A 25,862-nucleotide genomic window follows, 5' to 3' on the forward strand; every position below is an offset into this window, starting at 1 on the left:
TTTTTTTTTTTTTTTTTTTTTTTTTTGAGACAGAGTCTTGCTTTGTTGCCCAAGCTGGAGTGCAATGATTCAATCTCAGCTCAGTGCAAATTCCACCTGGGTTCAAGCGATTCTTTTGCCTCAGCTTCTCGAGTAGCTGGGGCTACAGATGTACGTCACCATGGCTGGCTAATTTTTGTGTTTTTAGTGGAGACGAGGTTTCGCCATGTTGGTCAGGCTGGTCTCAAACTCCTGACCTCAAGTGATCCTCCCATCTCAGCCTCCCAAAGTGCTGGAATTATAGGCGTGAGCCACTGCATGCCACCTAGATCTTGGATTCATTTTGAGTTATTGCTGCATATGGTGTAAATTAAGGACCCAATTTCATTATTTTTCGTGTGGGTATGTAATTTTCACAGATACATTTGTTGAAAATACTGTCCTCCTCATTGAATCGTTTTAAAACCCTTGTCAAAAATGAGTCGATGACGTATATATGAGTCTATTTGGAGGCTTTCTATTCTAGTCCATTGGCCTGTATATCTGTCCATATGCCAGTACCAAACTGTTTTGATTATTGTAGCTTTAGTAAGTTTTGAAATCAGAAAGTATGGCTTTTCCAACTCACACTTTTTCACTTGTTTTATTCTTTTTCAATATTGTTTGGCTGTTCAGGGTCCCTTGTGTTCCACATAGATTTTAGGATGGGCTTTTCTATTTTTTCAAAAAATGCCATTGGGATTTTGGGTAGTGATTATATTGAATCTGTACATTGCTTTGGGTAATATTGTCATCTTAACAATAGTAAGGCTTCCAATCCACGAATGTGGGGTGTCTTTCCATTTATTTATGTTTTCTTTAATTTCACTATCTTTTTTTTTTTTTTTTAAACGGAGTCTCACTCTGTCGCCAGGCTGGAGTGCAGTGGTGCAGCCTTGGCTCACTGCAGCCTTCACCTCTCGTGTTCAAGGGATTCTCTTGCTTCAGCCTCCTGGGTATGTGTGACTACAGGTGCATGCCAGCACACCCAGCTAATTTTTGTATTTTTAGTAGAGACAGGGTTTCATCATGTTGGCCAGGATGGCCTCAATCTCTTGACCTCATGATCCGCCCACTTCAGTCTCCCAAGTTCTGGGATTACAAGCATGAGCCACCATCCCCAGCCTTCAGTATTCATTTTTATTTATCGAGATACAAACCATTTCCAGAGCCCTTCATTTTTTCCTGCAGTTCTTTCCTTTCATATGGTATTAATTTTCTGCCAGCTCAAGAATTCTTTGTAGTTTGTTTTTGTTTTTGCTTTTGAGAGGCAGGTTCTTGCTCTGCCACCCAGGCTGGTGTGCAGTGTTGCAATCATAGCTCACTGCAGCATCAAATTCCTGAGCTCAAGTGATCCTCCAGCCTCAGCCTGCTGAGTAGCTAGCACTTTAGGTGTGCATCACCACACCTAATTTAAAAATTTATTTTTATTTTTATTTTTGTGGAGATGCGTTCTTGCTATGTTGACCTGGCAGGTCTCAAACTCATGGCCTCAAGTGATATTCCTGTGTCAGCCTCCCAAAGCTCTGGCATTATAGATGTGAGCCACCTATACAGTCTGAAGTATTTCTTATAAGATTTCATAGATGCTAGACCTCCTGTGAAAAATCCCTTCAGCTTTTATTTGTCTGAAAATATCTTTATTTCCTTTTTATTTGTCAAACAATATTATCACATTTCATAGAAATCTAGACAGGCATGTTACTGGGGTTTTTTCCCCCCTCAGCACCTTAAAGATGGCATTCCATTCTATCCTGTCTTCCATAGTTTCTATTAAAAAGTAAAGAAATAGTGTTACTCTTTCTACTCTGAAAGTAATGTGGTGTTTATATTCTGGCTGCTTTTAAATTGCCTCTTTGTCTTTGTTTCTTAGCAGTTTGATTATGATGCTTCTATAAGTAATTTTCTTTACATTTGTCCATGTTTGGTCAAGTGGACAATAGAATAATCCAGCAGAGTATACCCCTTGCCACCTTAGCATCCATATACATCCCTCTTAACCATATTTAACTTCCAAATAAAATCAAAATTAAAACCATGCTTCCATCTAACATTCCTCATATAGGCCAAAACATATTCACAGCCTTCCCAAAAGTACCTTTATCCTTTTTTAGATCATTTTTATTCCTCTTTTTTGCTGAACCATAGTCTACCTATGATATCATATACTTTAAATACCAGATAGAAGATTAAGCATTTGTATTAATTTCCTAATGCTGCTGTAAAAATTGATACAAAGTTAGTGGTTTAAACCACAAAAATGTATTGTTTTACAGTTCTGGAGGTCTGAAGTCTGAAATGGGCTTCATTGGGCTAAAATCAAGGTGTCAGCAGGGCTTGTACAGTTCTTTCTTTCTGAAGGCTCTAGGGAAGAATTTCCTGCTTTTTCCTCCTTCCAGAAGTTGCCCGCATCCTCGGCTCATAGCACCCTTCTATTTTCTTTCTTTTTATTTTCCTCCTAAAATCCTTTCCTGAAGCAACTCCCTTCTATTTTCAAAGCTAGCAATAACCTGTCAAGTCTTTTTCACATCACATCACTGTGCCACTGTGCCACATTTCTTACATGGACCCTTGCAATTACCTTGAGCCAGTCAGGAAAATTTCCTGTGTCACAGTCAGCTGATTAGCAACCTTAGTTCCAACTGCACTCTTAATTCATGCTCTCCATGTAACACCGTATTTACAGGTTACAGGGATTAGATATTTACAGGTTACAGGGATTAGGTGTGAACGTCTTTTGTTGGGGGGCATTATGCGGCCTACCATACTGTAATTAACACACTTTGCATTTGTTTTTAGGGGAATGGGAGCAAGAGAAACAAAAGAAAAAATGGCTAATATTTATATGCAGATAAATAGGAGAAATATTCATAGATACTACCTGTTTCTGCAACTAATTATGAGATCGTAGCTGACATTTTTAACTTTTTTCTTCCAGTAGCTATTTCATATTCTCTCTATTTTTCAGCAAGCACTTCAGCTGGTTGTGGTTCCTTGCTGGGGGGTGGAGGAAGGGATTGTGCCAAAATTTCATTCCTAAAGGGTCTAGACCTTTAACAATTATGCCTATTTGGGGTTGTTATAATTTTCCATTAACTTTACTTAACAGAATATGATATTACTAAAAAACACCCCAAAAGATCTCCTGAATTTTAGACATCTTCTTTAACTTCCACTGGTAGTTGCCTTTTTTTTTTTTTTTTTTTCTTTCTTTTTTTTGCATGTTGGTTTATTGATATGAGAGGCACCAGATGGCCAGGTGGCAGTATCAGTTTCCATTTTAATATTGGTGTGCACTTTGGTGGAAACGGAGTCTTCCCATGGAAACTAAGACCATTATATTTGCAGAGCACAAAGGTACAAAGGACAGGAAGCAAAATTTTCACTAGTAGATCACTAAAGAAAATATTGAGCGGAAGCCACTTCCATGTCTACCGCTTGATTCCCAAATTTAGAAATGCTGGCTGTTTGAGAAATAGCACCATATTGATTCAGAGCATCTACTACAACATAGAGCATGTCATCCTAGTATGAAAAGTGTTGTCACTGAACTCTAACTGCAACTGAATCTCTAAAATGTCATTTTACTGTTCAATCAGGCTAGTTACTTCAGGGTGATTGGTAACAAGGTAAGATTGGTGAATTTCATAAGCATGGGCCCATTGGTGTGCTACACTTGTTGTGAACCAAGTTCTCTGATCAGGAGCAATGCTATGTGGAATACCATGGCAGCGAATACAGCATTTTCAAAGTACACAGAAGGTGGTCTTTGTAAAAGCATTGTGTACATGGAAGGATCAGATGTTGATTCCAGTGGGAAAAAAAGTGTTACCCTTTCTGTAATGGAAATGTTCCAAATAATCGATCTGTCTCAAGGAAGCTAGGTAGTTCCCCCAAGGAATTATGCCATATGAGGGGCTCAGTGTTAGTCTCTGTGTTGGCAAGTTGGACTGTCAGTGGTGGCAGTAGCCAGATCTGTAGGTAGAAATTCATGTTGCTGAGCCTATGAGTAACCTCCATTCCTTTTTTTTTTTTGAGATGGAGTCTCCCTCTGTCACCGAGGTCGGAGTGCAGTGGTGCCATCTTGGCTCACTGCAACCTCTGCTTCCTGGGTTCAGGTGATTCTTGATTCTTCTGCTTCAGCCTCCTGAACAGCTGGGATTACAGGCACCTGCCACCATGCCCAGCTAATTTTTGTATTTTTTTTTTTGAGACGGAGTTTCGCTCTTGTTACCCAGGCTGGAGTGCAATGGCGCGATCTCGGCTCACTGCAACCTCCGCCTCCTGGGTTCAGGCAATTCTCCTGCCTCAGCCTCCTGAGTAGCTGGGATTACAGGCACGCACCACCATGCCCAGCTAATTTTTTGTATTTTTAGTAGAGACAGGGTTTCACCATGTTGACCAGGATGGTCTCGATCTCTTGACCTCGTGATCCACCCGCCTCGGCCTCCCAAAGTGCTGGGATTACAGGCTTGAGCCACCGCGCCCGGCCTAATTTTTGTATTTTTAGTAGAGACAGCGTTTCACCATGCTGGTCAAGCTGGTTTTGAACTCCTGACTTCGAGTGATCCACCCGCCTCGGCCTCCCAAAGTGCTGGGCTTACAGCTGTGAGCCACTGCACCCAGCTATAACCTCCATTCCTGCTGCTGTGACCACTTTGTTCGTGAGCACATTGGGCAAGGATAGCAGTGGTTGGGGGGAAAGGCTGACTGATTCCAAAGAATGAATCACCTTGCTCACCTGATTATTAAGATTCTTCTCTGCTGAGATTGTTTTTTGGTGAGCGTTCATGTAAGACAAGCATCTTCTCACTTGGTGCCCATTTGGAGAAGTCTGCACATTCTTCTCGCCCAGACGGTCTTGTCACCAATTTTCTAACCATGCTTTTTCCAAATCCCTGACCATCCAGTCATACCATCAGTCATCATCCATCTATAGATCTGTACTTCTGGCCATCTTTTCTTCCAGGCACAATATACAACCAGGTATACTACTTGAGGTTCTATCCTGGTGGAAAAATTTCCCTTCCCCTCTGTAGTGCAGGGTCAATTGAGGCTGTAATATATATGGAATTTCCTGTGTATCACACCATTTACTTAACCCCTAGAGGCCTGTTAGGACTTGAGTTTGACCAATGGAATGCAGAATAAATGTTGCTGTGACTTCCAAGATAGGGCCTTAAAAAGCCTTGTAACTTCTACTTTCTCTCTGTCTTTGGTACTGTTTTTTTTTTTTAATGCCTTGGCCTCCCAAAGTGCTGGGATTACAGGTGTGAGCCATTGCACCCAGCCTCTCTTTGGTATTTTAAAACCTCCATACTATGAAGAAGCTCACACTGAAGGTCTGTGTGGGAAAGAGAGGCCCAGCCATCCTAGATTGTCCAAGAATTCCAGCTGAAGACCCAGATGTGTGTGTGAGGCCATATTAAATCATCCAACTCCGGCTGATCTGGCAGCTGACTACAGCCAGTGTATGAGTCCAACCAAGACCAGCAGAACTCCCCTGTCAACCCACAGAAAGAGAGAAATAATAAATGGTTGTTGCTCTAAGCCACTAAGTTTTAGGGTGGTTTGTTATGTATTAGTAGACAACTGATATAGTGACCATCTGTTTAGAAGATAGTATTCAGATTTTTAACCATTATAAATATTGCTTGATACTCAATTTGGGGTTTAATTTGGGGAAAATTATATCTTCTTTTCGGGAAGAATACCAGTAGTATAGTCATGGGCTGCATCGTCTTCCATAGGCAATTGTAGTGGGGCTTTAGATTGTTATGCTGGTACTATGGATTACTTCAATTTGAATTTATTTTATTTGATTTAACATATGCAAACTGGGAGTGGGGTGTTTACCAAGAGTTGTTAAAGCATTTTTAGGGAGATAGGGTCTGAGGGTAGGGTTACCAAAGAAGTAATTTTCCGAGATAGACTAATTGGTTGTGATTGTTTAGCTAAACTTGCCCTAATGTGAAAAATAGGTAAATACTCCATAAATATTAATCATTGTTATCATTACAGAATCCGATAATAAATCAGTGGAATTTCTGTAGAAATAAAGAGGATTCTGCAGTGGTAACAATGGCTAATATTTATTGAGTGTTTTCCTGTGTCAGAAACTTTTAAGTGCTCTATAAGTATTAATTCATTTATTCCTCACCAAAGCTGTATGAGATGGCTACTGTCATTCCCACTTTATAGTTGAGGAAACTGAGTAAAAAGAGTTAAGCAACTTGTGGAGAGTCACAGCTGGTAAATACTAACAGCTGAACCCAGATGATAGTATACCATAATCAGTGTTCTTAATCAGTAGTCTGTATTTTGTTTTTCTTCTAGATTACTCTGGAGAGTATACTGAAGTAACTTTACCAAAGTTTGGGATATTACATTTATAGTTGGTAGTGATGCAATTACAAATTTAAGAGTAAAACTCTTCGTGAGAATTATACGAATATTATTAGGCTTATCAAAGCACACCCTGAGTGCATAATATTTCTAAAATCTAGTGTGCATACATAACATCTGTTTTATGGTATTTTATTCATTTTGCCCTAATTAGGCAAAATGCTAAATAGAAATAGAAAATCCAGTTTTGATCATAAAATCTTATGTTTGAACCTTTAGAATGCTTCTATATTTCAACACTTTAAAAGTCTAATTGATTTAAGAAGACAAGGAGAACCACATCAAATAATGAAATATATTAATCCGAAAGAGGTAAGAACATTATTTATTGATATAGCAGCCTGTATTTTTCCTTAAAATGTGATTACTTTATAGGTTCAGTGTGCTCATAATATTTATTTCTTTTTAAAACTATTTTTATTAAAGTGTTACACATATGTTATCTTGGGATTCACTCAGGGTGGCTGGCAAAATATTAGCAAAATATTAGGGAAAGTTATAGATTAGTCTCAAACCTTTTGGAAGGCCGAAAGGTTTTATTGGGACAGGCTGAAGATGGCCGGTCCATTATGTTAGGGAAAAGATAGGGATGATAAAAGGCTTTCCCATTTTAAATCTGTTTACCCCACATCCCTTTGTCTCTACTGTAACTATTTACTCATGTAAACTTTGTGCTGGACGGTCCTCTCAGGGGGAGATCAAAGGGGAATTACCCATTAATAGTTTTTACTCTGGGCTGGGAACCTAAAGCTTTTATCATTTGTAAAACCACTCTTTTACCATGTTAATTATTCACAAGCATGTTGACTTAGAACCTCTGTTATGAAATCTATTACTGAATAAATGTGTGGATGGACGGGGGTGTTGGTTGATTGGTTGCATTTCACCCTCTGAAAGCAGCCAATGACCATCCCTAGCCCACTTGAATCACTGAACCAGGTGTGACAGTGCATTTATTCATCTGTCATTGAGTTAGGGTCTGTAGGCCAGACCTCTGCAAGTGGTGGTTGACATCTCAATGTTGAAAGTTTATAAAACATAAATATGTAGCTCAATGAATCATCACAAAGCAAACATCTATGTAACCATCACCCAGATTAACGTTTTCATATTCCAAATCACTCCCTTTGGGTACCCTACAAATCACTGCCAACTCCCTTCTTTCAAAAGGTAACCACTATTTTATGCTCTAACATAATACTTTAATTTTCTATTTTTGAGCTGAATATTAATAGAATCCTATAGTATGCTTCGGGGTGTATGTTTGTTCATCCAACAGTATATTTACATAGCTAAAATTAATTTTTAATAGGCATTCACTTTTATGAATATATTGCCATTTATTCATTCTACAGTTGATTGACTTTTGTATTTTTTCCATTTTGGGGCCATTATAATAACTGTTTCTGAGCATTTTCATGTCTCCTCATGCATATGTATACAAATTTTTTTTTTTTTTTGGTCTATACTCCACCTAGAAATGGAATTGCTGAGCAACAAGTTATGTGTATCACAACTTTGGTAGATAATGCCAGACTTTTTCCCAAAACTATTGTACTAATTTTTATTTGCACTAGCAATCTTTGATATTCTTAATACTTTACAGTCTCACCAATACATAACATTGTCAGTTTGTAATTTGTATTTACCTGATACTTTTGTGACATAGAAAGTGCTTATTCAGGTCTCCTCTGTGTCTGTGTGTGTGGGTGTTTGTCTTCCCTATCCTTATGGGTTTTTTTTGGGGGGGATGGGGGAGAGTTGGCTTTGTTTGTTTGTTTGTTTGAAGACAGGTCTCTGTCACCCAGGCTGGAATGCAGTGGCACAGTCAGCTCACTGCAACATCGGCCTTCTGGACTCAATCAGCCCCATGAATAACTGGGACTATAGATGCACACCACCATGTCCAGCTAATTTTTTGTATGTTCAGAAGAGACAGGGTTTTGCCATGTTGCTCAAGCTGGTCTTGAACTTTTAGACTCAAGTGTTCTGCCTACCTTGGCCTCCCAAAGTGCTGGCATTACAGGCATAAGCCGCCACACCCCTTTCTGGTCTTTATCAGTTATTTGTATCTTTTTTTTTTTTAACTACTTCTTTTTTCTCAATTTATTTTTTTGTGGTAAAGTACTCATAATATAAAATTTACTGTCCTAACCATTTTTAAGAATACAGCTTAGTGGTTCTAAACATATTTATAATGTGTGTAACCATGACCAACCATCACCACCACCCATCTCCATAAATCTTTTGACCTTATAAAACCAAAACTCAGAGGGTGTGGTGGCTCACACCTGTAATCCCAGCACTTTGGGAGGCCGAGGTGGGCGGATCACGAGGCCAAGAGATCGAGACCATCCTGGCCAACATGGTGGAACCCCATCTCTACTAAAAATACAAAAATTAGCTGGGTGTGGTGGTGCACGTCTGTAGTCCCAGCTACTCAGGAGGCTGAGGCAGGAGAATTGCTTAAACCCAGGAGACAGAGGTTGCAGTGAGCCGAGATTGTTCCACTGCACTCCAGCCTGGCACCTGGTGATGGAGTGAAACTCTTGTCTCAAAAACAAACAAACAAACAAAAAAACTAAAACTCTATCCTCATTCAATAGTAACTCCTTATTTTCCCTTCTACCTATCTCCCAGCAACTACCATTCTACCTTCTGTCCCTATGAATTTGACTAATTACCTCATGGGAGTGGAATTATACAGTACTTGTCTTTTTGTGATTGGCTTATGTCACTTAGCACAGTGTCCTCAAGATTCACCCATATAATAGTTTATTGCAGGATTTCTTTCCTTTCTTAAGGCTGAATAATATCCCATTGTATGTATATACTACATTGTACTTGTTCACTCATCCACTGATGGACACTTGGGTTGCTTCCATGTTTTATCTATTATGAATAATGCTTCTATCAATGGTTACACAGATATCTCTTTGAGACCATTCTTTTAATTCTTTTGGGTATATATCCAGAAGTGGAATTGCTGGATTATATGGTAATTCCATTTTTAAGTTTTTGAGGAACAACCATACTGTTTTTCACAGTGGCTGTACCATTTTGTACTCCCACCAATAATGCACAAGGGCTATATATTCTTTATAGAAGTCCTTTGTCAGTTATCTGTGTTATATGTATCTTTTTTTCCACTGTATGGCTTGTCACTCTCTTGATGGAGTCTTTTTTATAATAAAAAAATCAAATATATACAAAAGGAAAAAGAGTAAAGTCATAACCCACCATGTACCCATCATCTGGCTTCAACAATTAGCAATTCATGACCAGTCTTGTTTCATCTATACCTCTATTCACTTTCTACAACCCCTAGAAAGTTGTAGAAACAACTGGAACACAGTGGTATGATCACAGTTCACTGCAGCCTCAACCTCCTGGGGCCCGGTGACCCTCCCTTCTCAGCCTCACAGGTAGCTGGAGCAATAGGCACGTGCCATCATGCCCAGCTAATTTTTTCATTTTTTGTAGAGATGGGCTCTCCTTAAGTTTCCCAGGCTGCTCTCAAAGTCCTGGACTCGAGCAGTTCTTATGCCTCAGCTTCCTAGTGTGCTGGGATTACAGGCATGAGCCACTACACCCAGCTGGTGCTTTTTAAAAATTATTATTATACTTTAAGTTCTGGGTTACATGTACAGAACATGCAGGTTTTTACATCGTTATACATGTGTCATGGTAGTTTGCTGCACCCATCAACCTGTCATCTACATTAGGTATTTCTCCTAATGCTATTCCTCCCCCAGCCCCCTGGCCCCCAACAGACCCTGATGTGTGATGTTCTTCTGTCTGTGTCCATGTGTTCTCATTGTTCAACTCCCACTTATGAGTGAGAACCATGAGGTGTTTGGTTTTCTGTTCCTGTGTTAGTTTGCTGAGAATGATGGTTTCTGGCTTCATTCATGTCCCTGTGAAGGACATGAACTTATCCTGGTTTATGGCTGCATAGTATTCCATGATGTATATGTGCCATATTTTCTTTATCCAATCTATCATTGATGGGCATTTGGGTTGGTTCCAAGTCTTTGCTATTGTGAACAGTGCTGCAATAAATATACATGTGCATGTGTCTTTATAGTAGAATGATTTATAATCCTTTGGGTATATACCCAGTAATGGGCTTGCTGGGTCAAATGGTATTTCTGGTTCTAGATCTTTGAGGAATTGCCACACTGCCTTCCACAATGGTTGAACTAATTTACACTCTCACAGTGTAAAAGCATTCCTACTTCTCTACATCCTCTCCAGAATCTGTTGTTTCTTCACTTTTTTTTTTTTTTTTTTTTTTGAGATGAAGTCTCGCTTTGTCACCCAGGCTGGGATGCAGAGGTGCGATCTTGGTTCACTACAACTTCTGCCTTCTGGGTTCAAGCAATTCTCCCATCTCAGTCTCCCGAGTAGCTAGGATTACAGGCATGCACCGTGACGCCAGGCTAATTTTTGTATTTTTAGTAGAGATGAAGTTTCACCATGTTGGCCAGGCTGGTCTTGAACTCCTGACCTCTGGTAATCTGCCTGCCTTGGCCTCCGAAAATGCTGAGATTACAGGTGTGAGCCACCGCACCTGGCCATTTCCTGACTTTTTAATGATCACCTCCTAACTGGCATGAGATGGTATCTCCTTGTGGTTTTGATTTGCATTTCTCTAACGACCAGTGATGATGAGCTTTTTTTTTCATGTTTGGCCGCGTAAATGTCTTCTTTTGAAAAGTGTCTGTTCATATTCTTTGCCCACTTTTTGATGGGTTTTTTTTTTCTTGTAAATTTGTTTAAATTTTTTGTAGACTCTGGATTTTAGCCCTTGGTCAGATGGATAGATTGTAAACATTTTCTCCCTCTTCACTCTGGTGATGGTTTCTTTTGCTGTACAGAAGGTCTTTAGTTTAATTAGATCCCATTGATCAGTTTTGGCTTCTGTTGCTATTGCTTTCGGTGTATTAGTCATGAAGTCTTTGCCCATACCTGTGTCCTTAATGGTATTGCCTAGGCTTTCTTCTAGGGTTTTTATGGTCTTAGGTCTTATATTTAAGTCTTTAGTCCATCTCAAGTTAATTTTTGTAAAAGGTGTAAGGAAGGGGTCCAGTTTGAGTTTTCTGCATATGGCTAGCCAGTTTTCCCAACACCATATATTAAATAGGGAATCTTTTCCCCATTGCTTGTTTTTGTCAGGTTTGTCAAAAATCAGATGGTTGTAGATGTATGGTGTTATTTCTGAGGCCTCTGTTCTGTTCCATTGGTCTATATATCTGCTTTGGTAACAGTACCATGCTGTTTTGGTTACTGTGGCCTTGTAGTGTAGTTTGAAGTCAGGTAGCCCGATGCCTCCAGTTTTGTTCTTTTTTTAGGATTGTCTTGGCTATATGGGCTCTTTTCTGGTTCCATATGAAATTTAAAGTAGTTTTTTCTAATTCTGTGAAGAAAGTCAGTGGTAGCTTAATGGGAATAGCATTGAATCTATAAATTATCTGGGTAGCATGGCCATTTTCATGCTACTGATTCTTTCTATCCATGAGCATGGAATATTTTTTCATTTGTTTATGTCCCCTCTCATTTCCTTGAGCAGTGGTTTGTAGTTCTCCTTGAAGAGGTCCTTTACATCCTTTGTTAGTTGTATTCCTAGGTATTTTATTCTCTTTGTAGCAATTGTGAATGGGAGTTCACTCATGATTTGGCTCTCTGTCTGTTATTGGTGTATAGAAATGCTTGTGATTTTTGCACATTAATTTTGTATCCTGAGACTGCTGAAGTTGCTTATCAGCCTTAAGGAGATCTGGGGCTGAGACAATGGGGTTTTCTAAATATACGATCATGTCATCAGCTAACAGAGACAATTAGACTTTCTCTCTTCCGATTTGAATACCCTTTATTTCTCTCTCTTGCCTGATTACCCTGGCCAGAACTTCCAATACTATGTTGAATAAGTGTGATGAGAGAGGCCACCCTTGTCTTGTGCCGGTTTTCAAGGGGATTGCTTCTAGCTTTTGCCCATTCAATGTGATATTGACTGTAGGTTTGTCTTAAATAGCTCTTATTATTTTGAGATACATTCCATCAATACCTAATTTATTAGGTATTTAGCAGTTTTTAGCATGAAGGGGTGTTGAATTTTATCAAAGGCCTTTTCTGGATCTACTGAGATAATTGTGTTTTTTGTCATTGGTTCTGTTTATGTGATGGATTATGTTTATTGATTTGCATATATTGAACCAGGCTTGCATCCCAGGGATTAGGCCGACTTGATCATGGTGGATAAGCTTTTTGATGTGCTGCTGGATTTGGTTTGCTAGAATTTTATTGAGGATTTTTGCATCTATGTTCATCAGGGATATTGGCCTGAAACGTTCTTTTTTTTTGTTGTGTCTCTGCCAGGTTTTGGTATCAGGATGATGCTGGCCTCATAAAATGAGTTAAGGAGGAGTCCCTCTTTTTGTATTGTTTGGAATAGTTTCAGAAGGGATGGTACCAGCTCCTCTTTGTACCTCTGGCAGAATTTGGCCGTGAATCTGTCTGAATCTGGACTTTTTTTGGTTGGTAGGTTATTGACTACTGCCTGAATTTCAGAACTTATTATTGGTCTATTCAGGGATTCAGCTTCTTCCTGGTTTTGTCTTTGGAGGGTGTATGTGTCCAGGAATTTACCCATTTCTAATAGATTTTTTAGTTTATTTGCATAGAGGTGTTTATAGTATTCTCTGATGGTAGTTTGTATTTCTGTGAGATTGGTGTCGATATCCCCTTTGTGATTTTTTATTGTGTCTGTTTGATTTTTCTCTGTTTTCTTCTTTATTAGTCTGGCTAGCGATCTGTCTATTTTGCTGACCTTTTTTTAAAAACCAGCTACTGGATTTATTGATTTTTTTGAAGGGTTTTTTGTGTCTGTATCTCCTTCAGTTCTGCTCTGATCTTAGTTATTTCTTATCTTCTGCTAGCTTTTAAATTTATTTGCCCTTGCTTCTCTAGGTCTTTTAATTGTGATGTTAGGGTGTTGATTTTAGATCTTTCTCGCTTTCTCTTTTGGGCATTTAGTGCTGTAAATTCCCGTCTACACACTGCTTTAAATGTGTGCCAGAGATTCTGGTACATTGTGTCTTTGTTCTCATTGGTTTCAAAGAACTTACTTATTTCTGCCTTAATTTCATTATTTACCCAATAGCCATTTAGGAGCAAGACAATCAATTTTTGTGTATTAACTTTTTTCCTAACAACTTTGAAATCCTCATTTATTCTAATAATTAATAATATATACATTGATTGTTTTGAATTTTCTATATAAACAATCATGTCATCCTCAATGACTTTTGTTTTTCCCTTTTCAAATATGATACATTTTATTTCCTTTTCTTGCCATTCTACACTGGCTAGAGCCCCAGTAATGGTAAATAGAGTGATAACCAGTGTCTTATTCTGGAGTTCAGAGGGAAAGGATCGATATTTCATCATTACGTATGAGGTATACTATTTTTGTTTTGTTTTGTTATAGAATCCTTTTATCTGATTAAGGAAGTTGCCTTCTATTCCTGTTGAGCTAAAAGAGTTTTTTTATTTTGTTTTTAGAGGCCAGGTCTCACTGTGACACCCAGGCTGGAGTGCAGTGGTGCCATCATAACTCACTACAGCCACAACCTCCTGGGCTCAAGTGATCCACCCACCTCAGCCTCCCAAGTAGCTGGGACTACAGGTGTGTGCCACCATGCCCAGCTAATTTTTTAAAACTTTTTTTTGTAGAGATAGAGTCTTCCCATGTTGCTCAGACTGGTCTTAAGCTCTTGTCCTCAAGCAAACTTCCTGCCTTGGCGTTTCAGAGTGCTAGGATTACATACGTGAGCCACCGTACCAAGCCAAGAGTTTTTTTGTAACTCCAAGAACAGATGCTAAATTTGATGAGAACTTTTTTGCTTTAACTGAGATACTATTTTTCTTTTGTTCTTAATTTTTGTTTGCGTGTTAAATTTTCTTAGCATTCTTATAATATGTACATTTTGGTTATGATTATCTTATCCCTTTAAAATATCACTCAATTTAGTTTGCTAATATTTGGTATAAATATTTGCACCGATATTCATGCAGAACATGTAATTTACTGTCTCTGTCAGATTTTGGTATCCCATTTAGCTAGGCTCCTAAAGCAAATGTGGGAAATGTTTCTACTCTGTTTATTTTCTGAATTTCTTCTGCACATTGAGTGTTATTTCTTCCTTAAATGTACTTTGTAAGGATGTATTAGTAAAGCCATCTATGCTAGAAGTTTTCTCTATGAAAAAATTTAAATTACATTCAATTTAGAATTATAATTCTATTTCTCTTTTGTATTTCTTCTTGTGCTAGCTTTGATAAGTTGTATTTTTCTAGGAAGTTTTCATGTAAATTTTCAAATTTATTGGCTTAAAATTGTTCATAATATCCTCTTATGATCTTTCTGATGTCTTAGAATCTGTAATAGTTATCTTTATTTTATTCCTGATATTGGTTATTTGTGTCTCCTTTTTTTTTCTTGAGCAATCTCTTTGGAGTTTATCACTTTTATTAGTCTTTTTCAAAAACAATTTTCAACTTTATTGTTTCTTTGTATTGTTCATTTGTGTCGCTGTTTATTATTTCCTTCTTTGTATTTTCTTTGACTCCTGTTTGCTGTTATTTTTCTAACTTTTTGAAATGGATGCTGAATTTATTTATTTGTAGCCTTTTCTGGTATTAAGTTTATAAATTTTTATCTCAGAATAATTTTAGCTGCAGCTTACAAGTTTTGATGTCATATTTTCATATAAAATTCAATTCAAAATAGTTTAAAATTTCTACTTTAATTTCAGTTATTTAGAATTGTACTTTTAAATTCCCAGACATGGGCTGGATGCGGTGGCTCACACCCGTAATCCCAGCACTTTGGGAAGCTGAGGTAGACAGATTGTGAGGTCAGGAGTTTGAGACCAGCCTGGCCAACATGGTGAAACCCTGTCTCTACTAAAAATATTAAAAAATTAGCTGGGCGTAGTGGTGCACGCCGGTAATCCCAGCTACTTAGGAGGCTGAGGCAGGAAAATCAACCTGGGAGACGGAGGTTGCACTGAGCTGTGATCATACCATTGTACTCCAGCCTGGGTGACAAGAGTGAGACTTCATCTCAAAAAAACCGCAAAAAAAAAAAAAAAAAAGAAAGAAAAAAAAATTAAATTCCCAGACATTTGGAAATTAGTTATCTTTTTGTTTTCAGTCCTTATCTTGATTGCACTGTAATTTCAGTCCTCTGTTAATTGTCTATATTTATAAATTTTTATCTGTACTTGAAAAGAATATATATTTTTTGGTTGTTGAGCATAGTATTGCATAGATGTTAATTTGGTCCAGTTTGTCAGTTATGTTGATCAAATCTTCTATAGCCCTACTGATTATTTTTTTCTAATTGTACTATCAGTTATTGAGAGAGATGTATTAAAAACTTCCATTATGATTCAAGATTTGTCTATTTTTCTGGTAGTGTATATGTATTTGAGACCATGTTATTAAGTAAATACTTATGTGAATACTTAAGATTATTGTACCTTTCTTGAATTGAACCTTTTATCATTATAAAGTGTGTCCCTTAAGGTCTCAATTTTCTGGTATAATACAACCACGCCCACTTTCTCTCTCTCTTTCTCTCTCTCTTTAACAAATCAGAAAGTTTTATTGGAAATAATATGGTGTTTCTTTTTTTATTATTGTACTTGCGGTTTTGAGACACATGTAGAAAATGCAGGTTTGTTATATAGGTGTACACATGCCATGGTGGTTTGCTGCACCCATCAACCCATCGTCTATATTATGTGTTTCTCCTAATGCTATCCCTCCCCTAGCCCCCCACCCTCTGACAGACCCCAGTGTGTGATGTTCCCCCCCCCGTGTCCATGTGTTCTCATTGTTCAACTCTTACTTATGAGTGAGAACATATGCACGCAACTGTTTTTTACTTACACGGTACATCTTTCCTGTTATTTTACTTCTAAAATTCTGAATCTTTTCATTTTTGCTGTATCTTTTTGTAGGCAGCAGGTTGTTAGCCAGCATTGTTTATCCAGTAGGATATTCTTTGTCTTTTGTCTGAACATTTACTTCATTCACATGTAATGTAATTACCGATATTTGGGGATTTAAAGCTACCCTATTACTGTTTACTCTCTGTATGTCTCCAAAGTTCTGTATTCTTTTTCAACATGCTATGGCCTTCTTTGGGAATGACTTTTTCTGTTTTTGTATTTTTCTCTATATATTATCATTCTTTTACACTTATCCTACAGATTGCAACATGCATGTTTAACTTATGAAAATCACATATAGATTGGCCTTTTTACCTTCTCCCAGACAATGCACTTTCTCATTGTCCCCTTTGACTTATATACTCTTGCTGTTGTATTTTTAAATTCTCTACTGATGGATCTTATGGTAAGAGTACAGTTAGTTTAATAAGAAACTGCCAAAGTTTTTCCAACGTGGCTGTGCTGTTTTGCATTCCCACCAGCAAAGAATTACTGTTCCTCATCCTTGCTTAGCATCTAGTGTTGTCAGTATTTGAATTTGCTCATTCTAATAGGTGTATAGAGGTATCTCATTGTTTTGTTTTTTGTTTGTTTGTTATTGTTGTTATTGTTTTGAGATGGAATTTCTGTCACCCTGGCTGGAGTACAGTGGCACAGTCTCGGCTTACTGCAACCTCCACCTTCCAGGTTCAAGTGATTCTCCTACCTCTGTGTCCTGAGTAGCTGGGAGTCACTGCCATCACACCCGGTTAATTTTTATATTTTTAGTAGAGACGGGTTTTCACCACGTTAGCCATGGCTGGTCTTGAACTCCTGACCTTAAGTGATCTGCCTGCCTCAGCCTCCCAAAGTGCTGGGATTACAGGCTTGAGCCACCACACCTGGGCCCTCGTTGTTGTTTTAATTTGTAATTTCCTATATACATATAACATTGAGCATCTTCTCATATGCTTATGTGTCATCTGTATATCTTCTTTGGTGAGATATCTTTATAGGTCTTTTGCCCATTTTTAAATAAGATTGTTTTCTTATAGTGAAAGGTAAAGAGTTCTTTGTATATTTTAGATACCAGCCCTTTATCAGATATGTGTTTGGCAAATATTTTCTTCCCAGTTTATGGCTTGTATTTTCATTATCTTAGTGCCCTTCATGAGTAAAACTTTTTAATGAAGACCATCCTATAATCTTTTCTTCTATTGTGCTTTTGGTGTTATAGCTAAAAAGTCATCACCAAACCCAAGCTCACCTAGATTTCCTCCTGTGTTATCTTTTAAGAGTTATATAGTTTTGCATTTTACATTAAGTTATGATCCATTTTCAGTTACTGTTTTGTGAAAGGTGTAAGATCTTTGTCTAGATTATTTTTTTTTTCTTGAACATGGATTCCCACAATGTCCAAATGATATTCCAACACCATTTGTTGACTATTCTTTCTCCATTAAATTGCCTTTGCTCCTTTATTGAAGAATAGTTAACTATGTTTGTGTGGGTTTATTTCCGTTGATTTATTTGTCTGTTCTTTCACCAATACCACACTGTCTTGATTATTGTGGTTTCATCGTAAGTCGTGAAGTTGGGTAATGGCAATTCTCCAACTTTGTTGTTCACCTTCAATATCATAGTGGGTATTCTGGGTCTTTTGCCTTTCCACTTAAAATTTATAATCAGTTTGTCCTTGTACACAAAGTAAGTTCCTGGGATTTTTATTGAGATTGCATTGAATCTGTAGATCAAGATGGGAAGAGCAGACATCTCGGCAATATTGAGTCTTCCTATTCAGGTATATGGAATATCCCTCCATTCATTTAAATCTTCTTTGATTTCCTTCATCTCATTCTTGTAGTTTCTCTCATACAGATGTTTACATATTTTGTTGGATTTATACCTAAGTACTTTACTTTTTTAGGTGCTGATATAAATGACATTGTATTTTCAAATTTCAAATTCCAATTGCTTATTGCTGATATATAAGAAAGCAGTTGACTTGTATATTGACCTTGTGCTTTATTGGGATTTTTTAACATAGACAGTCATGTCATCTGTGAACAAAGACACTTCTTTTTCCCCCTTCTCAATCTGTATACTTTTCATTTCCTTTTCTTGTCTTACTGCGTTAGCTAGGAGTTCCAGTGTGATGTTGAATAGAAAAGGTGAGGGGACATCTTCGTAGGGAAACATTTAGTGTCTCATCATTAAGTATGATGTTAGCTCTATATTTCTTGTAGATACTATTAAGTAGAGGAAGTTCCCCTCTATTCCTAGTTTGCTGAAGTTTTTATCATGAATGGGTGTTAGATTTTGTCAAATGCTTTTTCTGCATCTACTAATATGATCACATAACTTTTCTTCTTTAGCCTGTTGTGGTACAATGTAATAATGGCCTTGCATAAAAAATCCCACTCAATCATGGTATGTAATTATTTTTATCCATTGTTGGATTTGACTAATTTTTTGAGGATTTTTAAATCTATGTTGATGAGAGATATTGGTCTATTTTCATGTAATGTCTCTGTATGGTTTTTGTATTAGGGTTATGCTGGCCTCATCAAATGTTTTAGGAAGTATTCTCTTTGATTTTATTTTCTGGAAGAGACTGTAGATAGTATAATTTCTTTTTTAAATGTCTGGTAGAATTCACCAGTGAATCTATCTGAGCCTTGTGCTTTCTGTTTTGAAAAGTTTTAATTATTGGTTCCATTGAAGTGATTCTCCTGCCTCAGCCTCAGCTGAGACTACAGGTGCGCACATCCATGCCTGGCTAATTTTTGTGTTTTTAGTAGAGACAATATTTCACCGTATTGGCCAGGCTGGTCTTGAACTCCTGACCTCATGATCCACCCTCCTCGGCCTCCCAAAGTACTGGGATTACAGGCGTGAGCCACCACACCCAGCCTGATTCTATTTCTTTAATAGAGATAGGCCTAATAAAATTATCTACTACTTCTGTGATTTTTGGTAAATTACGTCTTTAGGGAATTGATCCCTTTCATCTAGGTTATAAAATTTAAGAGCATAGAGTTATTTGTGCTCTTAAAATTCATTATCCTTTTAGCCTCCATGCAATCAGTAGTGATGACCTCTATTTTGTTTCTTTTTTTTACCCTCACCATTTTCATTCTTTCCAAATTTTATTCCAAAAAAAGGGGAATGTGTCATGAAGAGTCCTTGAAGAGTAGATTAAGATGTCCATGAAGAGTGACCATCATCATGACAATAAAGTATTCAATTAGACAGAAATGACAAGGACCCATTTCTGATATTAGTAATTTGTGCTTTCTGACTTTCTTTCATAGCTACCCTAGCCAGAAGTTTATAAATTTTATTGATCTTTTCAAACCAGCTTTTTGTTTATTTTTTCTATAGATTTCTTGTTAACAATTTCATTGATTTCTGCTCTAATCTTTATTATTTATTTTCTTCTACTTGCTTCGAATTTAATTTGCTTTTCTTTTGTAGTCCCTCAAGGCAGAATATTGGATTATTTCTTTCAGATCTTTTTTGTTTTCTAATATGCACATTCAGTACTATACATTTTCCTGTAAACTCTGTTTTTGCTGAATCCTTCAAATTTTTATAAGTTGTATTTTCATTTTCATTTATTTCAAAGTATTTTTACTTTGAAATAAATGAAAATGAAAGTATTTTCTCTTGAGATTCTTTATTTGACCTACTTGTTATTTAGAAGTCTGTTATTTAATTTTCAAGTTTTGGGGTTTTCCAGCTATCTCTTCGTTACTGATTTCTAGTTTAATACTATTTAGGTGTGAGAGCATACTTTGTATAATTTCTATTCCTTCTAAATTTGCTAAGATGAGCCCATATATGACAAATCCACAGCTAATATTGTATGGAATGGTGAAAACTTGAAAGCACTTCTTCTAAGAACTGGAAAAAGGCAAGGATGCCCACTATTACCACACATATTCAGGATAGTACTGAAGTCCTAGCCAGAGCAGTCAGGCAGAAGAAAGAAATAAAAGGTATTCAAATGGGAAAATAAGAAGTCAGATTATGTCTTTTTTGCTGATGACATGATCTTATATATAGAAAAACCTAGAGTCCACCAAAAAACTCTTAGATCTGACAAATGAATTCAGCGAAGTTGTGGGATACAAAAATCGGTAGCATTTCTATACACCAACAATGAACTAGCTGACAAAGAGATCAAGAAGGCATTCTTATTTACAATAGCTATAAAAAAATAAAATACCTAGGAATGCATTTAATCAAGGAAGTCAAAGATCTCTACTGAGAAAACCATGAAACACTGATTAAATAAATTATAGATGGCACAAAACAAATGGAAAAATATCACATGCACATGGATTGGAAGAATTAACATTGTTCAAATATCCATACTGCCCAAAGCAATCTACAGATTCAGTGCAATCCCTATTAAAATATCAATTTCATTTTTCACATAGTTAGAAAAAAAAATCCTGAGATTCATATAGAACTAAAAATGAGCCTCAATAGCCAAAGCAATCCTGAGCAAAAAGAACAAAGCTGAAGACATCAGCCTACTTGACTTTAAATTATATTAGAAAGCTGTAACCTAAATAGCATGATACAGTTATAAAAATAGATAACATGGGTTAATGGAACAGAATAGAGAACCCAGAAACAAAGGCACACATTTAGAGTCAACTGATCTTTGAGAAAACTGACAAGAACATACACTGGGGAAAATATACCCTCTTCAATAAATGGTACTAGGAAAATTGGATTGCTATATGCAGAAGAATGAAACTGGATCCCTATCTCTCGCTATATAAAAAAAATCAACAAAAGATGGATAAAAGCTTAAACATAAGACCCCAAACTATAAAAATACCGGAAGAAAACAGGAAAAACTCTTCTGAACACTTGTCTAGGCAAAGAAATTATGACTAAGGCCTCAAAAGCACAGGCTACAAAAAGAAAAATGTACAAATAGGACTTAATTAAACTAAAAAGCCTCTGCACAGCAAAAGAAATAATCAATAGAATGAAGAGACAACCTCTTCCATTCAGTAGAATGGAAAAAAGTATTTGCAAACAATTCATCTGATAGGGAACTAATATTCAGAATATACAAGGAACTCAAACAACAACAAAACATAACAATAATTCCAAAGGGCAAAGAATATGAACAGACATTCTTCAAAAGAAAACATACAAATGGCCAGCAGGTATATGAAAACATGCTTAATATCAGGAATCATCAGAGAAATGCAAATTAAAACCACAATGAGATACATCTTATACCAGTCAGAATAGTTATTATTATTTTTTTATTTTATTTTATTTTTTTGAGACAGAGTCTTTCTCCATCACCAGGCGCCAGGCTGGAGTGCAGTGTCGCAATCTCGGCTCACTGCAACCTCCGCCTCCCGGGTTCAAGCAATTCTCCTACCTTAGCCTCCCGAGTAGCTGGGACTACAGGTGTGCACCACCATGCCCAGCTAATTTTTGTATTTTTAGTAGAGACGGGGTTTCACCATGTTGGCCAGGATGGTCTCTATCTCTTGACCTCGTGATCTGTCCACCTTGCCTTCCCAAAGTACTGGGATTACAGGCATGAGCCACAGCGCCCAGCCCAGAATAGTTATTATTAAAAAGATGCTGGACGTGGTGGCTTATACCTGTAATCCCAATGCTTTGAGAGATTGAGGCAGGAGGAACACTTGTGGCCAGTAGTTCGACACCAGCCTGGGCAACATAACAAGACCCCACCTCTACAAAAAAATTTTAGCCAGACATTGTGGGACTGGTCCTAGTTACTTGGGAGGCTAAGGGAAGAGGATCACTTGAGGCCAGGAGTTTGAGGCCACAGTGAACTGTCATTATGCCACTGCACTCAAGCCTGGATGACAGAGTGAGATCCTGCCTCTAGGAAAAAGAAAAAACGAAAGATTATTATTAAAAAGACTTAAAAGTTTCTCTTGGCAGAGTTTGGGGAAATGGGCAGCAGGCACCATGCCTAGCTCTAAAGGTGGAAAGAAGAAGCCCCGAAGCAGGCCAAGGAGATAGATGAGGAAGAAAAGTCTTTCTTTTCATTTCTTTTTCTTTCTTTTTTTTTGAGACAAGTCTCACTCTGTCACCCAAGCTGGAGTGCAGTGGCGTGATCTCAGCTCACTGCAACCTCTGCCTCCTGGGTTCAAGCAATTGTCCTGTCTCAGCCTCCCAAGTAGCTGGGACTACAGGCACGTACCACGATGCCTGGCTAATTTTTATATTTTTAGTAGAGATGGGGTTTCACTATGTTCACCAGGCTGGTCTTGAACTCCTGACCTCTGGTGATCCACCTGCCTTGGCCTCCCAAAGTGCCGGGATTACAGTCGTGAGCCACTGAGCCCAGCCAAGAAGGCTTTCAAACAGAAACACAAAGAGGAACAGAAGAAACTTGATGAGCTAAAAACAAAGGCCACAGGCAAGGAACTCCGGGCCACAGGTGAAATTAAGAAATCTGGCAAAAAGTTAGCTGTTCCTTGTGCCTGAGGTAATGGTGACTTTTGATTCCATTCCTGTAAGCATCTATATTCTTTTTCATAACACCTTTTGCCATCTATATAGCTAGAATGATTGTATAGTCATGAAGCCTATTGTACATTTAAGAATAAACTTTTAAATGCTCTTGGACATTATTGGGCTTGCAGAGTTCCCTTATTCTGGGGATTACAATGCTTTTATCATTTCAGGCTTCATTTTAGCTTCAAAACAAGCTGGGCACACTGTTAAATCATGATTTTGCAGAACCTTTGGTTTTGGACAGTTTCATTTTTTTGGATTTGGAATAGATTACATAGGAGTATGGAGTATGCTGTAAATAAAAATACAAGCTAGTGCCTTGTCTTAATAGTTTTAAGAAATTAAAGCAAACAAATTTAAGTTTTCTTGTATTGAAAATAACCTATAATTGTATGTTTTGCGTTCCTAGAAGTAGGTTAACTGTGTTTTTAAATTGTTATAACTTCACACCTTTTTGAAATCTGCCCTACAAAATTTGTTTGGCTTAAACATCAAAAGCCATGACAATTTGTTCTTTGATGTGATTGTATTTCCAATTTCTTGTTCATGTAAGATTTCAATAAAACTAAAAAATCTATTCAAAACATAAAAAAAAGAATAAACTTTTATAAAAATAAAATATAAAGGTAAAAAACAATTACAGATTTTGGTGAGGATGCAGATAAAAGGGAACTCATACACTGTTACTGTGAATGTAAATCAGTTCAGCTCCTGTGGAAAACAGTATGGAGGTTTCTCAGTGAACTAAAATGCAACTACCATTCAATTGAACAATCTCACTACTGGGTGTCTACCCAAAGGAAAAGAAATAAATATACCAAAAAGATACCTGCACTTCTTTGTTTACTGAAGCACAATTGACAATAGCAAAGATATGGAATCAACCTAAGTGTCCATCATTGGATGATTGGATAAAGAAAATGTGGTATGGATACATACATTGAAATACAACTCAGCCATTAAAAAAAGAATGAAATGTCTTTTGCAACAACGTGGATGAAACTGGAGGTCATTATCTTAAGTGAAACTAGTCAGGCACAGAAATTCAAATATCGAATCTTCTCACATATAAGTGGGTACTAAAAATGTATACCCATGAACTTAGAGAGTGGAGTAAGTGAGTGAGTTGGGAGAGTGCTGCAATCCTAGCACTTTGGGAAGCCTAGGTGCAAAGATTGCTTGAGCCCAGGAGTTCAAGACCAGCCTGGGCAGCATGGAGAAACCCCTTGCCTACAAAAAATACAAAAATTATCCTGTCATGGTGGTGCGTGCCTATATTCCCAGCTACCTGGTATAGTTAGGCAGAAGGATCAATTGAGCTGGGGAGGTTGAGGCTGCACTGTACCATGATGGTGTCACTGTGCAAGTAATAGCCAGTTGGTTTTCTGATTAGGTTAATAGAATTGATAAACCACTAGCGTGACTGATAGATCCATATGGCCAATAAGCATATGCAACATGCAACATGCTCAGCATGGTTAGGCATAAGAAAATACAAATTAAAACTACAGTGAGCTACCATTAAAACCCCACCAGAATGGCTAAAATTAGAAGGATTGACAATACCAAATATTGATGAGGATATGGAGCAGCCAGAACTCTCATATATTACTGGTGGGGGAATTGTTACAAAAATTTGGAAAACTCTGTGGTAGTCACTAGTACAGCAAATTAAAGATGCACCTCGGCTTATGGCAGTGTATGTTAAGGTAAACTCATCACAAGGTGAAAATATTGTAAGTAAAAACTGCATTTAATACACCTAACCTGGCAAACATTATAACTTACCGACTTAGCCTGTAGTGTAGAGCAGCAGTCCTTGAGCTTTTTGACACCAGGGACCAGTTTAGTGGAAGATAATTTTACCACAGACTTGGGATGTGGAGGGTGGTTTTGGGATAAAACTGTTCCACAGTAAATCATTAGGCATTAGATTCTCATAAGGTGCATGTAACCTAGATCCTGTGCATGTGTGCAGTTCACAGTAGGGTTTGTACACCTATGAGAATCTAATGCTGCTGCTGATCTAACAGGATGGCGAGCTCAGGTAGTAATGCTTCTACCACTCACCTCCTGCTGTGCAGCCTAGTCGTAACAGGCCATGGACTGCTGTAGAGTATCAGTTGTTTATCCTCATGATCCTGTGGCTGACTGAAAGCTGTGGCTTGCTGCCACTGCCCAGCATCACAACAAGAGCATCATAGCACATATTGCTAGCCTGGGAAAAGATCAAAATTCAAAATTTAAAGTATGATTTCTACTGAATGCATATCACTTTCACACCATTGTAGTCAAAACTGTAAGTTGAACCACTGTAAGTCGGGGCCATCTGTGTACATATATGTACCATATATACCTCATGACCTCTCGTATTGCATTTCTGGGTATGTAACAAAGAGAAATGATTGCTGTAACCCACAGAAGACATGAAAATGAATGTTCACAGCAGTTTTATTCATTTTAACCCAAAACTAAAGACATATCAAATGTCCAACAATAATATAAATTGTGGTATATTCTATGATGGAATGGTAGACAGTGGTGAAAAAGAACTAACTGCTGCTATCTACAACTACGTACATGAATCTTAGAGATTTATCACAGATTCATGCTGAGCAAAAGAAGCCAAGCATGAGAGTACAGTACATATGTAAAAATTCATGGAACTATACACTTAAGATTTGTCCACCTTCGTGAGGAAAATGTTTATATGTATATTATCATGGTTCAAATATAGAAAATATGTTCCATAACAGGCTGTCACGCTTCATATTTGAATTCATAAAGTTTTTAGTCAAGAAAACATTATTCTGCAAAATTAATGTTGTGTTTCAGACTCTATATGTTGAATAACATCTTTTTTCTGATCTAACCTAATATGAGGAGACAAGATTGAACTGCCTTCTGATA

General features: G+C 37.5%; 1 protein-coding gene across 2 annotated transcripts in view; it reads left to right on the plus strand.

Moving 5' to 3' along the window:
* The window catches only part of CUNH11orf65 (chromosome unknown C11orf65 homolog), a 65,989-nt gene that overhangs the window by 13,781 nt on the left and 26,346 nt on the right, over positions 1–25,862 (plus strand). The window contains exon 3 of one of the 2 annotated variants that reach the window (XM_032285672.1): positions 6,643–6,735. The exons of the other annotated variant lie outside the window; for it this stretch is intronic. Within the exon in view, the coding sequence (XP_032141563.1) occupies positions 6,643–6,735 (93 nt within the window). The remainder of the gene's footprint in view (positions 1–6,642; positions 6,736–25,862) is intronic. 2 annotated transcript variants of the gene reach the window in all.

This window comes from Sapajus apella, unplaced genomic scaffold (genome assembly GCF_009761245.1).
Source record: "Sapajus apella isolate SASKATOON/1434 unplaced genomic scaffold, GSC_monkey_1.0 scaffold16, whole genome shotgun sequence".
NCBI classification, from domain to species: Eukaryota; Metazoa; Chordata; class Mammalia; order Primates; family Cebidae; genus Sapajus; species Sapajus apella.